Source organism: Lepidochelys olivacea (genome assembly GCF_965140295.1).
Source record: "Lepidochelys olivacea isolate rLepOli2 genome assembly, chromosome: 3".
Taxonomy (NCBI): domain Eukaryota; kingdom Metazoa; phylum Chordata; order Testudines; family Cheloniidae; genus Lepidochelys; species Lepidochelys olivacea.
This window is the reverse complement of record NC_140413.1, coordinates 162633787-162649721: the sequence shown is the minus strand read 5'-3', so window position 1 is coordinate 162649721 and position 15935 is coordinate 162633787. Positions and strand designations below refer to the sequence as shown.

At 39.8% G+C, this 15935-nt stretch overlaps 2 protein-coding genes across 3 annotated transcripts in view; one reads left to right on the top strand and one right to left on the bottom strand.

Annotated features, from left to right (window-relative positions):
- IARS2 (isoleucyl-tRNA synthetase 2, mitochondrial) overlaps window positions 1–10227 on the top strand; it is a 51500-nt gene extending 41273 nt beyond the window's left edge. The window contains exons 16-23 of the mRNA XM_084623523.1: window positions 1786–1888; window positions 3612–3737; window positions 4231–4362; window positions 5927–6033; window positions 7052–7197; window positions 7452–7642; window positions 9350–9494; window positions 9807–10227. Of these exons, the coding sequence (XP_084479649.1) occupies window positions 1786–1888; window positions 3612–3737; window positions 4231–4362; window positions 5927–6033; window positions 7052–7197; window positions 7452–7642; window positions 9350–9494; window positions 9807–9949 (1093 nt within the window). The 3' untranslated portion in view covers window positions 9950–10227. The remainder of the gene's footprint in view (window positions 1–1785; window positions 1889–3611; window positions 3738–4230; window positions 4363–5926; window positions 6034–7051; window positions 7198–7451; window positions 7643–9349; window positions 9495–9806) is intronic.
- Window positions 10228–10570: 343 nt separating this feature from the next.
- The window catches only part of RAB3GAP2 (RAB3 GTPase activating non-catalytic protein subunit 2), a 72408-nt gene continuing 67043 nt past the window's right edge, over window positions 10571–15935 (bottom strand). For both annotated transcript variants that reach the window (XM_084624660.1, XM_084624659.1), the window contains exons 32-35: window positions 15730–15819; window positions 15407–15625; window positions 13982–14140; window positions 10571–12552 (exon numbers count right to left, since the gene is read on the bottom strand). In XM_084624660.1, coding sequence (XP_084480786.1) covers window positions 12406–12552; window positions 13982–14140; window positions 15407–15625; window positions 15730–15819 — 615 coding nt within the window. In that variant the 3' untranslated portion in view covers window positions 10571–12405. The remainder of the gene's footprint in view (window positions 12553–13981; window positions 14141–15406; window positions 15626–15729; window positions 15820–15935) is intronic.

Genomic DNA, 15935 nt, shown 5'->3' with positions numbered 1-15935 from the left:
TTAGAAATCTCACATTTGAACCTCATTTGTGTTTTGTCAGATCTGCAGTGAAAGTGTTCTTAAATCGAACAACGTGCTGAGTCAGCATCCGAGACTGCTATAACATGAAATATATGGTAGAATGCAGGTAAAATCACAGAGCAGGAGACATACAATTCTCCCCCAAGGAGTTCAGTCACAAATTTCATTAAATGTTTTAAATGATTGTCTTCTGCATGGACGCGTGTCCTCTGGAATGGCTGAAGCAGCACACAAATATTCAGCATATCTGGCACGTAAATACCTTGCAACACTGGCTACAAAAGTGCCATGTGAACACCTGTTCTCACTTTCAGGTGACATTGTAAATAAGAAGCAGACAGAATTATCTCCCGTCAATGTAAGCAAACTTGTTTGTCTTAACAACTGGCTGAACAAGAAGTAGGACTGAGTGGACTGAGTAGGCGCTGAAGTTTTACATTGTTGGTTTTGAGTGCAGTTATGTTAAAAAAAAAAAAAATCAACATTTGTAAGTTGCACTTTCACGATAAAGAGAGTGCACTACAGTACTTGTATGAGGTGAATTGAGAAATACTATTTCTATTTTCTTCTTTTCAGTCCAAATATTTGTAATATAAAGTGAGCACTGTACACTTTGTATTCTGTTGTAATTGAAATCAGTATATTTGACCATATAGAAAAAAATCCAAAAATATTTATGATAAATTGAAATTGGTATTCTATTGTTGTTTAACAGTGCGATTAAAACTGCAATTAATCACGATTAAACTTTTTAATTGAGTTAGTTTTGAGTTAATCACTTCAGTTAACTGCGATTAATTGACAGCCCTAGTAAAAAGTGGTGAAATAACTTAAGCTTTCATTTAAAACAATGTTTTTAGCTCCTCTGGTTGCAAAGAGAACACTGAATAGAGGCAGTAATTTGGGTTATTGAATTGATTGCATTGGGAAATACTCAGTTTATTGAATGTTACTTTTTCAGTAAGGAAGTACGCATAATACTACTTGGATTTTTATAAACAACTTAAATGAGCAAATGCGTATGCACTGAATATAAATGTCTATTTTGGTCATATGGAAAAATGAATGTTATAAAACATATATTGCACATGTGCATGTGTTCCTTTTTATTTATCTGTGTATGTGTGTAGATAGATACAGATAGATATAAAATACGTATCTATAGATATAATCTGGGAAAACTGCCATTGACTTCAGTGAAACCAAGATTTCACCCTTAGTCTGTTAGATTTAGTCCAGTGGTGGGCAACCTGTGGCTCACGGCCGTACACAGCCTGTCAGGGTAATCCGCTGGTGGGCCGCCAGTTTGTTTACATTTGCACAGCTGCCCACAGCTCCCAGTGGCCGTGGTTCGCTGTTCCTGGCCAATGGGAACAGCGGGAAGTGGCGCGGGCTGCAGGGACGTGCTGGCCGCCACTTCCTGCAGCTCCCATTGGCTGGGAACCACTGGGAGCTGCGGGCGGTGGTGCAAATGTAAACAAACTGTCTGGCGGCCCACCAGCGGATTACCCTGACGGGCCACAGGTTGTCCACTACTGATTTAGTGGTTTTGTACAATTAGGAAGACTGTTGGAGTTTGTGTTTCTGCTCTTCTATAGAATTAAGTTTCAGTACTCAATAGATTTCATTTTGGATTGAAGATTTTTTTGGTTAGAGTTTACTTCTGGAAAGGCAAGACTGCCACACTAAAAAGATACACATCCTAAGACTTAATTTATTTTTAAGTAATATTGACCTGTTTGGGTTTTGTTTGGTTTTCCTTAGGACTCTAGTAGTTCATGGATTTACTCTTGGTGAAAAAGGAGAGAAGATGTCTAAATCTATTGGCAACGTGGTTGATCCTGACGTAGTAATCAATGGAGGCCAAGTAAGAAACGATACACATTGTGTCATGGCATTTCTAGTTACATTTTTTCGTGACCAAGAATTGCAGTCATGTTGTGTAACATTTCCCTGTGCAACTGCTTTATGGCAGAATATTGGGACAGCTGCTGTATAATAAAGTTGGATATACTGAACTCCGTTGAGCTGAAATTAAAACCTTGAATTGTTTCTCAACTTTGAAGTGTTCAAGATGCAATACATTTAAGATTAATTCTATTGAATATGACTATTCTGTGGTGATAGGGAATGGAGAGGGGCTGTAACAATTATATTGAAGATACAGTTCAGTTCTAAGCTCTTGAGAGATGTTGCTCTAATTTTTATTTTATTTTATTTTTTGAAGAAGCTGAATTGGATGTGTACTGCAGAGAGATGTCTTTGCAGTACAACAGTCATGGCATCATTTGCATACTAATAGGCATGTAGCGTGAGGCCATTGACTGGGCTTCTTGATCTGGAAACTTTTAGTTTCATTCTACATTCAGAGAAGTTATACTGAAAATAAATCCTCTGAAACCGAGTTTTGCTAGTCCTTGCTTTTACTGGTGATCCTTTTTGGGGGTCTCTTTAGAATTATGTGAAACTTTGGCATAGAATAACAGATCCTTGGTAGGCTTTCCTGACATGATTTGATAAACACTTTTCTCTTTTTGTGTCAAAAAATCAAGGGGGAGGGGGGGAATGATCTTCCAACTTCAAAGAGAATGTGGTATAGAGTCTGAAGCTAAAAATGATTTAAAGGCATTCATGTTTATACTGTATCTTCTGTTTTATTAGTTAAAACCATGCCGTTTTTCTAGACATCAAATATATTGGAGTAATCCATACAGCGGGTGGCAAGTGGGGAGTTGTTCTTTGAGGTGTGCTCAGGATAGAGCCACAAAGTAATCGTTTTCTAACTAGATATCAAATTGGTTGGGAAGCAAGTGAATTAATGTGGCTTTCTAAATAATGTACTACAGTAAAGCCGCTCTTCAGCTATTTATTAGGTTGTGTGGTGATTGATAGGCACTTCCTTATACTGAAGAAAGGAAATAATTAAAATCACAGTACAGCTGTGACGCTAGCTTTAAGTCTGGGACCCTTTCTCGCTCCATGGGAGACCTGCTGGAGGGGCATGGCTAGCGATGTTTGCGGTGGTGCCATCAGGGGCAGGGGATTCAGCACATAAGCAAGAGGAGAGTTTGAGCCCCATCTCTGTTAAATTAATTTTTAGAAAAACCTTTCTACACTTGTGTACTGGTTCTCTGTTCACCCTGATTGTCAGATGGTATGGGGAGGGAAGAGAAAATTTGTCTCTTTCACTACCCACTCCAAGTGCTAAGATTGGGGGGGGTTAGATGGGGTGGTACACCCCACTCAGTATGATTCCAGAAGGAGGAGGCCTGGATTAGCTGCTGCTGAAGCTAGCTCTGTGCCTCCAATAGATTTTGTAAGGAGAGGTAGAGGGAGGCTGTAACTGCTGTGAGCTTGTATTACAGTACTGCTATATCAACCGATATAGTAAAAACAAAGGATGGGTATCTAAATTCCAGAGTGTACATTTTAGTTTAGAATTATTTGTAGACAGATTTTTTGGGCACAAATACAAACATGATGATGATGTCCCTGGAATCTTACTGCATTGGTTTTAAAATGTGTTTGCAGTCTCTTAAATTGCAAATAAGCAGCATTGAAAAGAGCTTTGCGTTTTTGTCGATGAACAGGACTACATTAAGGAGCCTCCGTATGGTGCTGATGTCCTTCGCTGGTGGGTGGCAGAATCAAATGTTTTTACTGAGGTGCTGATTGGACCAGCTGTACTTAGTGCTGCAAAAGACGATATAAACAAGGTGAGAAGTGAATATAATGCATTTGATTTTAAGAGAACACATCCTCTTCACCTTTGGTTTTATATTTACAGAGTAGAATCCATTGTGAAACCAAAGATGACCACTGACTTTGAAATTTGTCGCAGTGCATTTGAGCTTTTCTTTTAGCTGAAAATGAAAGGTGTTTTTTCACAAGCACATAATTATTATTGCTCTCTTTTGTGATGTGCTGGTCAAGTAGTAATATATTTTAGGGAAAATAAAAATGTGTTCTTTAGCTTGCCTGCCTTTAGCTACTGTTGTTTGTATATAACCTGTTTATTCACAACTCTTCTGGTCTGATCCTTGTGGTACAGATACTGTATTTTGTAATGATTTGGAGTCATCAATTAGAAAAATGGTTGAGCTTTTATTTAAATTTAAATTGACAGAATGGAAATCTCTCGTGTGTCTTGTTTATTCTTCATTCTGATGAAACAGTTTCATTTAACACTTCTGAATGGTTTATTGCTAGCTTCGGAATACGCTACGCTTTATGTTGGGAAACATGGCTGACTTCAATCCTGAAACTGACTCCATCCCCAGTTCAGAGATGTATGTAATAGACCAGTACATGCTACACTTACTACAGGATTATGCTAAGAAGGTGAGGGTGAATTATGTTAATCTACGGTGTACTTTGTTATACGAGGTGGGTTGTTAGTGATTAATTTAAATTGGGAATATCATGTCTCTGGGGAAAATGCTTCTAAGTGTGTTTGCATTATTTTGAAGAGAAAAATTTAAACAGTGAGCTTTTCTAATAATGGAGCAAAATGAAGATCTACCTTAAATTTGTGATAAGGAAATAACTGTGAAGCATACTGTATATAAAACTGAATGCTTTCCATTATAAATGCCAATTTTTGACAAGAAGAAAACTCACTCTAGACTGCACTTGGCATGCATCTGTATTATACAGTACACCGAGATAGCTCGTAAAAATGTTTTCATTGTATGTATGTAGAAGAGCTTTAATCTTCATGTAGCCATATAGTCTATTCTGAAAAACTAAAGGGTAAATTTGCTCTCTGACACATGCATGCAACTTCCACTAAAGTCAATGAGAGTAAAGGCTATGTATCTGAGGGCAGAATGGGACCCTTCAGGTGATCACTAATGGGGCCTGCCTCTCTTCTGGGCAACTTATGGCTTTTTGAAAGGTTTAAAATATGAGTCCTAAATGCAATATGAGTCCTAAATGCTCATGTTAAACTTTGCTTTATTTGAACCTACCGTCAGAGGCTTCAAATTGTTCCAATTAGAGGCGGGTATACAGCCACCTCTAATGCTTTTTTTTGGTCAATATATTTGAGTGCAATTGAGAGCACTTTCAGTGTATGTGACCTGTGTAGCTAACATTTCCTCTTGACGCTCCAGATGCTGTTTATGTTCAAGATTGGAGTAGTTATCGCAGAATCACTTGGCTTTCAGTCACCTAGGAAATTTGGAGGTTATGAAATGTTCACTTTATAAATATGAATCAAATACAAGTTTTTTTGTTCAAAATCTTGAGACAAATTGGTTAGATGTTTTTTATTTTAATTAGCAAAGATGCTTCGGCAATGTACAAGTGGTGAGAGGGTGGACATACCTTCGCAGAGCTGGTTAGATGAACCAGGCTGAATTTCAGCAAGTTCAGGACCTAGCTTACCAAACACATCTAGGATAATTGAGCCAGAAATGCATTCTACAGACTCGAGTTATGAAAGAAATCAGAAGGCTGTCTCCTAAAACCTGCTAAGCAGAGAAGGGAGTACTGGAAATACCTGGTTGAACAGTAGTTGCTATACCTAGCTTGCTTTTTGGATTTCTCTTCCCTTAATCTTTTTTACCAGATATACTAGTATGGAAACAGGATTTCTTCAGATCTTATTTCTCTTTGCCATCCCTTAGAGAGGGATGTTTGATTCTGTGTTTTGGAATGATTTCTCTATTCCCGTTGTCGCAAACTCAGTGTCTAATTCATATGAAAGATGAATTATCAGGCTTTTTCCTCAGAAGAGCCCAGAAAGATGCTCTCCCAGGCTCCTTACCTTTCTCATACTCCGCACTTTCCTCTACTTTCTTCAAAAGAGAATGTTCCCAGGCTCATCATGACCTGCATTTCTGTCCAGTGTGATAGTAATTGAATGTGCTGCTGTCATCTCTCTCCTCGCTCTGTTCCCCAGGTTACAGAAGCGTACAAGGAATACGATTATGGCAAAGTTATTCGTTTGTTGCAAGCATTCCACACGAGAGATTTGTCCAACTTTTACTTCAGCATAATCAAAGACAGGTAGGCATTCATTCCTGCCTTCACTAAGGCAACTCCTTGCTTTTTATTATGTTTTTAAGGGACCTGGTTTGAGACTGGCTGTGGAACTCTCATAAGGAGATAATATAAATAGTGACTGAAGTACATCTCCTTCCCATGCTACCCTGAAAACAAATGCTTGTGGCAAAATAGAATTTATTTTTAATGAATTTTGGTTAGCAGCTAGAGGGTGATTTATAGTATCCAGTAGTATTGAACCCATCTTCTTAAGATCTGTATTTCAGCAATTCCTGTTTTCTTTCAAACGTAACTGGAAGGGATACCAGATAGTATAGATTTAGCCCCAATAGGCCTTTTGTGTTACTGGCTCTTCATTGAATTGCTTAGTTTTTCTAGAGGGGATACACATCTCATTCTTTGCTAATACTCTCGTTAATTGGAGAACTTACAGGTTCAGAAGTAGCCTTAACAGGCTTTGTAAAGAAAGCTGTTGGAGTGCAAGCTGGTATTTATTATGCAAGAACTAGAAGGTCATAGATCTTCCAGTAGAAGCTTTTGCTACCTCTGTCCCAAGTTTTTCAGGACAGAGTTTCACATTTCCTGATTCTTCGTCTCAAATTTCTCCAATAAAAAATTTCCTTTAAGGGATGAGTTTTGCTTTCTTCAGTACCTTTTACGCCAGTCTAGAGGCTGGGTGTGGGTCTTTTCTGCTGGGGACCCAAAACACTGAAGCTTTCTGCCAGGTATCATCCCTCCTACACAAAGAACTTTTGGCTTACTAAAGCCAGTTAAAAATACAAAGCAGTCACATGAAACCTCTTTAAACAATTATGTGAAACCCATAACTGTGGTAAAGGCAGAACACAGTGTAATCTACATACAGATTTTGAAAAACAAATGATGGCTTAAAGTTAGGCCCTTAAGTCTATACTGAAACACCTAAATAAGACTGATTTTAGTGCAAATCTTTTATCTGGCTGAACTCTCTCTCTCCTTACTGAAAGCAACTTCACAAACTCTCCCCTCTTGTGAATCACAGGCTTTACTGTGAAGAAGAAAATGATCCTAAACGTCGTTCATGTCAAACAGCCTTAGCCAAGGCTTTGGATGGAGTGGTGCGATCGTTTGCACCAATCCTTCCTCATCTGGCAGAGGAGGTTTTCCAGGACCTCCCCTACAAGAAAGGTAAGGCCTGTATAACTCCATCCCAAAAACCAGACACTAACATTTCAGAGAACTCGTACTAGAACAGTAACTATGGACAAAAATTTGCATGTGTTTAAAAACCTGTATTTTTTTAACTTTGCAATCAAAAGGTCGTTGTCATCCTTTGTTTAGATCAAATAAAAATAAGTAAAGAAATCAGCTGCAGAACAGTTTTATGGAAAGGGAGCAGTAGACAGCACAAACTCCAATGCATTGAACATTTTTATTTCAAGAGTCAGAGAGTGTTTTCCGTTCTGGCTGGATTAACACAAGCTCCCTGTGGAAGAAACCTGGCCTAGAGGAAGTGGTGGAGGCTGTATGTGCGATGAGAGACTCTTTCCTTGGATCCATTGCGGGCAAGAATGCTTTGGAGTATGAAGTCGTCATTGTAATTGACCCAGGGCTGCTCTTTGAGTTAATGGAGGTAAAAACAAAAAACACCCACCCACCTACCCCACCTGTTAACATTCTAGAAAAAATAACTTCTGCTAATCTACTTGAGCACTTAGGGCTAGATCTCTGTAGGTGACTTGGAGTCAGGGTTACAGTGCTTAACAATGAGATGTCCTGAGGTCTAGTGGAATCCACAGCCCCAAATCAGGAGCCCAGTGCTCTGTTCAATGCATGGGGAGAGTTAGGTGGCTTAGAAGACAGCAAGCCGAAGCTAGCCTTCGGAAATACTGAGGAGCCCTGCCCTGAGCCCTGCCCTCAAAGGGAGTTAGATGCCAATCACCACTTGGGATTCACAGTTGGTAGCCCTCTCCTGGAGTTAGGCACCTGTGTCAGGTCAACCCTTTCTTGCAAAAAGTGGAGGCCGGTGCCTGCATTCCCTCCCTGGTTAGTGCATTCACCGAGGATGGGATGGGATACCTGGGTTCAAATCTTCCCTCTGCCTTGGAGTAGTGACATGAACCCAAGTCTCCCATCTCTCAAGTGAGTGCTCCAATAGCTAGGCTATAACATCCTTTTGCCTCACCCAGTGAATATTCAGGTATTTCACACAAAGTGGAATAGCTTCAACAGAAGAGATTGAGACCCTCTCATGCTCCCCTCTAGCTTGGTGGTGAGAGCACTTGCCTGGCACAGGGTGACCTCCTGTTTTGTGCAGGGCCTGATCTGGTAGGCAGCGTCGGAGTTCCTTCTGGATTGGGCCCTGCAGGTACTAGGTCGGGGGACAGCTAGGTTGAGGATCTCTCTAGGACTCAGGTGCCAAACGGCTCCACAGCATCAGAACATAAGCAGCTTTGTGCATGCTACTGACAAGCTTAGGTGGCAGCCAACTGGGAGTTTTGATCTAAGTTTTGGGCTTAGGTGCCTAAATCCCTGGATCTAGTCCTTAGCAGTCATCTTCTGAAAAATGCTGCAAACACTGACGATGTTCCGCTTAGCTAATCCACGTGATTCCTGAGCCAAGGTCAGAATGGGAAAGGGCTATTTTCTGTTTTGAAAACAGACACAGGGTCCAGACTTCCTGATATCTTAAATGATTAGGGTTTGATGCAGGTTTCCCTAGTGGGTTGCAGTTCAGTACTGGATGTGGGACTGACACAGAAGGAATAGACAAGGGAATTTGGACACTTTGGTTTCTTGGTCCTCTAAATGACTGAAGTTAATGCCAAGCCTACAGGAAATAAGTTGGTAGTTGTTTCAGTCCAGTTGCTAATGAATGTGTCCCTAAGAGAAACTACTACCATGTCTGAAACTCTGATCCTTTAAAATGCAAGGGATTGACTTGTGCTAAGGCCTGAGGCATTTAAGGAAGGTGTATGCTGAAGTTTGAAATTATACGGGTGAGACATCTTTCCAGTGTTGTCAATCATTCTGAAACCTTGTTTTATGCCCCTGACAGCAGGAGCTGCGAGGTCAGAGTATAGTTGTCATACTGCTGGCAGTAGGACGTACTCCAGCAACTGGAGATGTGGCTCAGACAAAAGCTCTTGCTAGCAACATTTGTTGAAATGTCCGGCAGCCAAGTGCACAACTTTAGCCTTTGCCAGCATGAGGGCTGGACTTGAATCAGGCAGCTTGCAGACACCCATAAGAATGTGTGCAAACCCCATGCTGCATGTAAGGTGTATTTATTGCAAAAGTTTAAGCTATTTAAGTTCAGAAAGCAAACTGTTCTTTCCAGACACTGCAGTCTGAGGCGTCTTCCAGCGTATCACAGCTAAATGAAATCATGATGGCTTCCCAGACAACTTTACTGTCCGAACTACCTATAGAAATGGCCACAGATGAAATCATCATTAAAGGGACCTTTCTGATTAACTTAGAAGGTAAGAAAAGGGGACTAACAGAACTAATCAATGCCTGCTTCTGTCCAGCAAACATGGCTCTCTCTTAGATAAGTTTAATCTATTACCAAGAGCTGATGCTGAGCAGGATCAGCCCCTTTCTGTGTACTACAGTTTTTCTTGGTCTCTTACTTGCATTTAGGACATTTGTCAAAGGTGGTTCTTGGAGTTTAGCTTTAGTTTATAAAAAGGAATAAAAAATTAACCCCCCTAAATACAGTTAGAGGGAGGCTGCAGTGTTAGCTGGGTTTTCAATGCTGACTATACTCTATACAGTAAAATTTTCTTTGACAGGTGGTGATATTCATGAAGAGTCATCTTATAAAGTTATAGTCCTACCAGCTGCTAAAGCAAAATGCCTTCGTTGTAGGAAGTACACTGCTGATTCTCCACTCTCACTATGTCCACGCTGCACAGAAGTCATTGCTGGAAAATGAAGTGAGCTGGACAATTATTTTGTAGATATTTCCACTTAGACTATAAAATATATAAATATAAAAGAGGATAAACTCAATGTTTCATTAACCAAATGGAACCCCTGAGCTAGGAAAGTAACTGCAGAGTTAAAGAAAACTCAGTATATGCTGAAGAAAGCTGTAGCAGTTCATGGCCAATGCATTTTATGCCTTAATCTGAGCAGAACTACAATAGTGGAAAAACCTTTAAAAATGCCTGTTTATATCAACTTTACGCTTAATAAAAGCTGTTCTTCAAAGCAGTGTCCTGTTCCTTGAACACAGACTAGTACTACAAGTGGGTCCCAAAATTTAACGTGGTCTAAGGTAAGTAGAGTCCTTTCTCAAACCAGATGCAACTTCTCTTGCTGGCTATTGTAAAGAAGGGATCAACTACTAAAATGGCAGGGTATTGCCTAGCACTAAATTATATTAGTAGCTACAGATAGTGCAGTCTAAATTACTTTAGTGGTGTAAACTGACTTTGTGAAGTTGCATAGTTCAGCTAAACCATTTCTGTATGCTGGAGTAACTGGTAAGGAAAAACATTTAACTATACATCATAATTCAGGTCTGCATGCCTACAGAAGGAAAAAACTAGAATCAAATCCCAAGTTTATTTAATTTACACAAATCCACAGCAAGTGACACAAAATAGCAGTATATACATAATCTTATTACTTACAGTACATTACAGGTTTGGGGTAAAGTGTTTCACAACCTGTTAGGCCTTGATTCTCAATTACACTAAGTTCCTTCATGCTGCTCTGGGAGTGTGAAGGGATTTAATGTAAACAAGAAACAACTCAAAATGGGTTAGCTAAAGCAGGTTTCATGACAGATTGTAGGTTCTCAAACATCCATTAATTTCTACAGAGGGTTAAAATGCTGTCTCTAGACAAGGCATCATACAGTAAGGCCTAGAGTAGCCTTAGAGGAAACTGTCCTACAGTCTTAACCTAGAACATCTCAGACAGCTCTGTGTCTCTTACCAGTATTTAACTTGTCAATGTTATGAAACATAATATTGAATCAGTCTATAAAGTTGGCAGGTACTGGCCATTATTTGCTTTCACTAGCACAATGCCTTTCATTGTAACCATAATCTCATACAACAATACGTGTAAATGAATTTTAGCTACATTCTTTAGAATGCCATGTTTTTTCCATAATAACTGATACAGGCTCAAGCCAGGAATTTGTGAGAATCATTCTTCCAGTCCTGATGTTCATAGAAAACACGTATATCAGAGTACAACAGGGATACTCAGCTGCTGGAAGTTAAAAATGGTGGTCTGCTTCTGATGGCTTGAAAAACACCACCCAAAACTTAAGGATTCTGGCTACATAATACAGATATCCTGTGGCACTGTACTATGAAGAACACACAAGGTTTTGTAAAACTCAGCTATTCTGTATTACAGATCTTCAACACAGTGGGCAATAAAGCATGCTAACATCTTATACTTTAATTGGTCAGTGTAGACCCTGCTGGTGCACACTAGAAGTTCCCTAGCACACTTATACATTAAAATAGCATTCTGTTAAACACATTAGTGCGCTTTAGAAATCACACCCCAGAGGGTGCATTATCCCATGGTGTAGTTCTACTCACCAGAGAGAGTGTGTTCTAAATAACTCATTTAAGGAACCGAAGTATTAAGACCAGGAGCTTGATCCTGCAGTCCTAACTTCATCAGGATTTCCGTAACAGCTGCAGTAGGAAATTTACACTCCACTCTTGTTTGGGTGAGGCCTTAAGTGATGTTTGTTTCTACTTTGATGGTCTTAAGAGTATTCTTCCCCAATAGTTGAACTTTGATGGGTGGGTTCCTCTTTCTAATTTTATCTACTCCACTCATTGTTATACTGCTGTTAGAGGAAGTGAGCTGCTCCTCTGAAGTACTACCACTAGGGGCCCTTCAGAATGTAACTCTCTTTTATGGAAGTAAAAAGAGACCATTTTTATTTCAGAAAAACATGATAGCCTGAAATTTTTCCTTACATGAAACAGATTTATGGAACTGACTGTTGTCCAATAACCAAGCATATATGCAAAATACATTTAATGGTTTTTCAGAGTATGAAATATAGAATCTCACATGTTAGGGTAAGAATATAATTTGTAAATAAGTGGAATAAAACTGCTGTTAGATGTAACCATCTATCTAAGCTGGAGCACAAGTGCTTGAGTTAGAAATAAATAGTGGAGCACTTGAGTTATTAACAAATGTACAAAGATTACTAGCTCCTAGTATGTGATGCACAATAGTGTGGAACTTAGATGGACTCCATTGTCGAAAGTATTTGCTTTTTAAATTAAGTTTATTTTACAAAAGCCCCATGAATGTTTCCCTTCACAAAGGTTAGCCTCGGTGTGTAAAATCATGCCCTACCTCCTCTTACAGCAGACGTGTTTAAAGCTAGTACGTAAATTGTCATGAAGAGATTGCTTCTACAGCCTCTATCAGATTCAAGGCAAGGCTATATTGCCCATGGTTTTCCGGTAAGTGCTCTATTACTTTGTTTACTAGTTTCGCTGTTGTTGCAATGGGCACTTCGAGATTTTGAAGATCGTGGGGGTCCTGCAAAAGGATTTTTAAAAAGTGTTAGGAGCAGTGGTAGGAAGGAAAGGCTACAAGACACCATGATATTCCTTTTGCTACAATGAAGTTTGCTTGTAATTGTGTTCCTGATCTTATCTCTAGATCAGGGATCATTAACTTTTGACTCATGGCCCACCAGGGTAAGGCCCCTGACAGGCCAGGCTAGTTTGTTTACCTGCTGCATCTGCAGGTTCAGCTGATAGCAGCTCCCCGTGCCACAGGCCAAGGGATGTGCTGGCTGCTGCTTCCCGCAGCCCCCATTGGCCTGGAGTGGCGGACCATGGCCAGTGGGAGCTGCGGACACAGCCAGTAAACAAATCTGCCTGGCCTGCCAGAGGGTTTACCCGGGCAGGCCGCATGCCAAAGGCTGCCAATCCCCACTCTAGATCATAGCAGAGTTAAGTAAGCCTAGTACTAGGTTGAAGTCAACAAAGCTATTCTTGTATCATTACACTCCTTTGAACTCTATATTCAGGGAATCAGCAGACTTCAGAGAACTCCTTTGCTATGGTCAGATTCCTTTGAGCAGAATCAAAGTTGAAGAGTTCTGTACAGGATCCTGACTTCCACGAGGATAAACTTTACCCTCAGTATAGTCTTTAAACGTACAGAAACACTCATACATAGACTATTCAGGAGGACATGAGTCTTACATACAACATAATGCTACACTTTTTATGAATGCTTCTTGGATCAATTCTGGCATCACTCAAGAGAACCATGACACTCACTATAGTGCACAGCAAAAAACTAAATTTGTTTCCTCTGAAAGAAGCTTCATTCTACAACTTCTTGAATTGTTTCACAGATTTAGCACAAGTTAGTCTTTCCCCTGGGCTAAGGAAAGATCAGCTACAAGCTGTTGAGCATATTGCCACTAATTACAAAGTAAAGCAGTCCCATTGTTTAAAATATAAGAGTTTCCCAGGGGAGGCAGGGGCACAGCCATTAAAGTGAAGATTAAATTATTTAATCTTTTGGAAACAAACATTCTTGGCTCCTACACATCTTGTCCTCAAGAGCAGCAAATACGCAATTGTTTACATGCACCAGAACAATTTCCTCCCCTTTAAGTGCTGGTAAAACTATTCCCAATGAAGTCTAGCAGTGAAGAGAGGCATTTCTGCAATATTTTAAGCCAACCAAGGTATTAGCTCTATCCTCTGAATTGACTGAGTACACGCAACTTGTAATACTGAAATTGTGTGGCTTTTTAGAAAATGTATAATGGAGTAAGTTGATCATGCTGGACTGTCTTGTTCCTATTAACCAGAACTGAAGTCAGGTAGGCTTGGACTCATCCTTTACACTAGAGCATTACTAAAAATGTTAAATTTTAAAGTAATAAGTGTCTTTGGTCAAGAGGAAGCTTTCTATACATTTATTTTCTCATTGAGGCTGAACTTACCATAGCTTTAAGCCAGGTACATAGTGTTGGGGGAAGTCTGGCCAGCAGCTCCATGCCTTCTTTTGTCTGTGTGTGTAGTAAAGCGTAGGCCAGTCTCTGGCCTGTGAGCACAAGTAGCTGTGATGCAAGCACTTCTTTGTCATGCACTTGAAGAATGGCCTGAGAACAGGAACATACCAACAAAACTCATAGTAAAAATGTGCAAGACTACAGATTACCCATGTGGAAATCTATCTTGCTTCAGCCCTAACCTTCAATTAATACAAGGACAAATGACCCAACAAATCAAGAAATGTGAAACTGATTTATCAGCCAATGGCATGGGTTCTTGTTAGTGACTTACTGAAAACTGTGGAACAAATCCAGTTTTGGCCAAGTCCTGCACGAAGAATGGAATTCTTATGACCGCATGGCAGTGAGTGTCAAGGCTCAAGCTTATACCTTAAGATTCCTGAAACGCAAGTTCACATCCCCTCTGTCTGAAAAACTGTCTCCTGCTAAGATGACAGACTAAGAAAACTGAAAGCCTTTTTTCTGTCTCAAGCCTGCACATTACCCTAAAGTCATCCGATGAGAACTATAGTGATTTGCACACAGGCATATTACTACAGACACTTGAATTTTGCTTATTTTTCAAGCTCTCTAAAATAATTTACTTTTTCAATATCACCTCTTTGCAGATTTGTTACTTCCCTCTAATGAAGGCAGAAACTAAGCACTATGCAGTTTGAGAATTCCAGACATAGGTAGTTCAAAGGCTGCATTTTTGTTTTAACATGCTGCACCAACTATTTAAGAAGCATTAAATAGAAGTTCCAATACCTCTCAAAATATCGGAACCAAAACCAGCAAACATCTCTATTCTGAACACAGCACAAAGATTTCATGTACCTGCACAGTAATGAATTTTCAAACTATTCTTCTATGACAACTTGTCTAAGTAAGTTTGACACTGAAGTTAAATGCTAGAGTTTGGGTTAAGGAGCTGCTCAAAATGGAAGGAGAGCACTTTGAATCCCCACATTGTTTCTTAACCGTACTGACAAAAGTGAATTCTTATCCCAGACATCAGTGCTTAGCTCAACTGGACACGACTGTACCTGCTTAGTTTTGTTCTGCAGTGGTGGTAGAATCCCATCATTGAAAGGTGTGAATTCTTCCCCCCACTCTCCCCAAATAATTGGTCCTATTTTTTCCTTCTTTGAGACAGCCATGTTTATTTATTTATTTGATGCAGATAACTGTGTGCACCAGAATCAAGTGTTAGAATGTGGTATGTTCTCTGTTGCTGGGGGAGCACAATCCAAGTCAAAATTGTTTGTAAAATATAGGGAGAATATGAATCAGTTACAGATCTGAGTAATTTAGCTGTGCCTCGTGATTTCAGCTATACTCAAGCTGCCCAAGGCACTTTTTAATCATTACCTCTTCTCCGAGATGATCCATTCCGTAATTATACAGTTCACACACATAATGCCTTCTAATCACATCCTCACTGAGCTGAAGGTGCTGAGCCAAATCCAGAGCTAAAGCTGGCCAGTCCTTGTCTTTTTCAGAAGGAAGTGGTGCCTCTTCTGGGAGACCTCCGGCCTTTTGTGCTGAGCACTGTACTTGTACCACTGCACTCACAGCTTTCATTAAGAACTTGGAAGCAAACACCAAAATGAGTTAGCAGCAGTTTAATTTTACCTGAAACTCCTTTAAAGATCTATAGTTTTCTTGTGGCTGTGTAAAGGATTTAAACTTACTTGTTGGCGTATGGATAACACATTTGGATCCATATCCCCACTGGGCAGCAGCTGAATGGAAGTCAGGTCTTTGAAAAATGCATTTTTGCCCTAAATTGAGAACAGAAAAACCCCATATTCCTTTAAGTGAGGCAGACAGAGAAAAGTAGATCCATTTTGATCAAGCACTTGAAGGGATAATACTTTTTCCCCATTTAAATGCTATT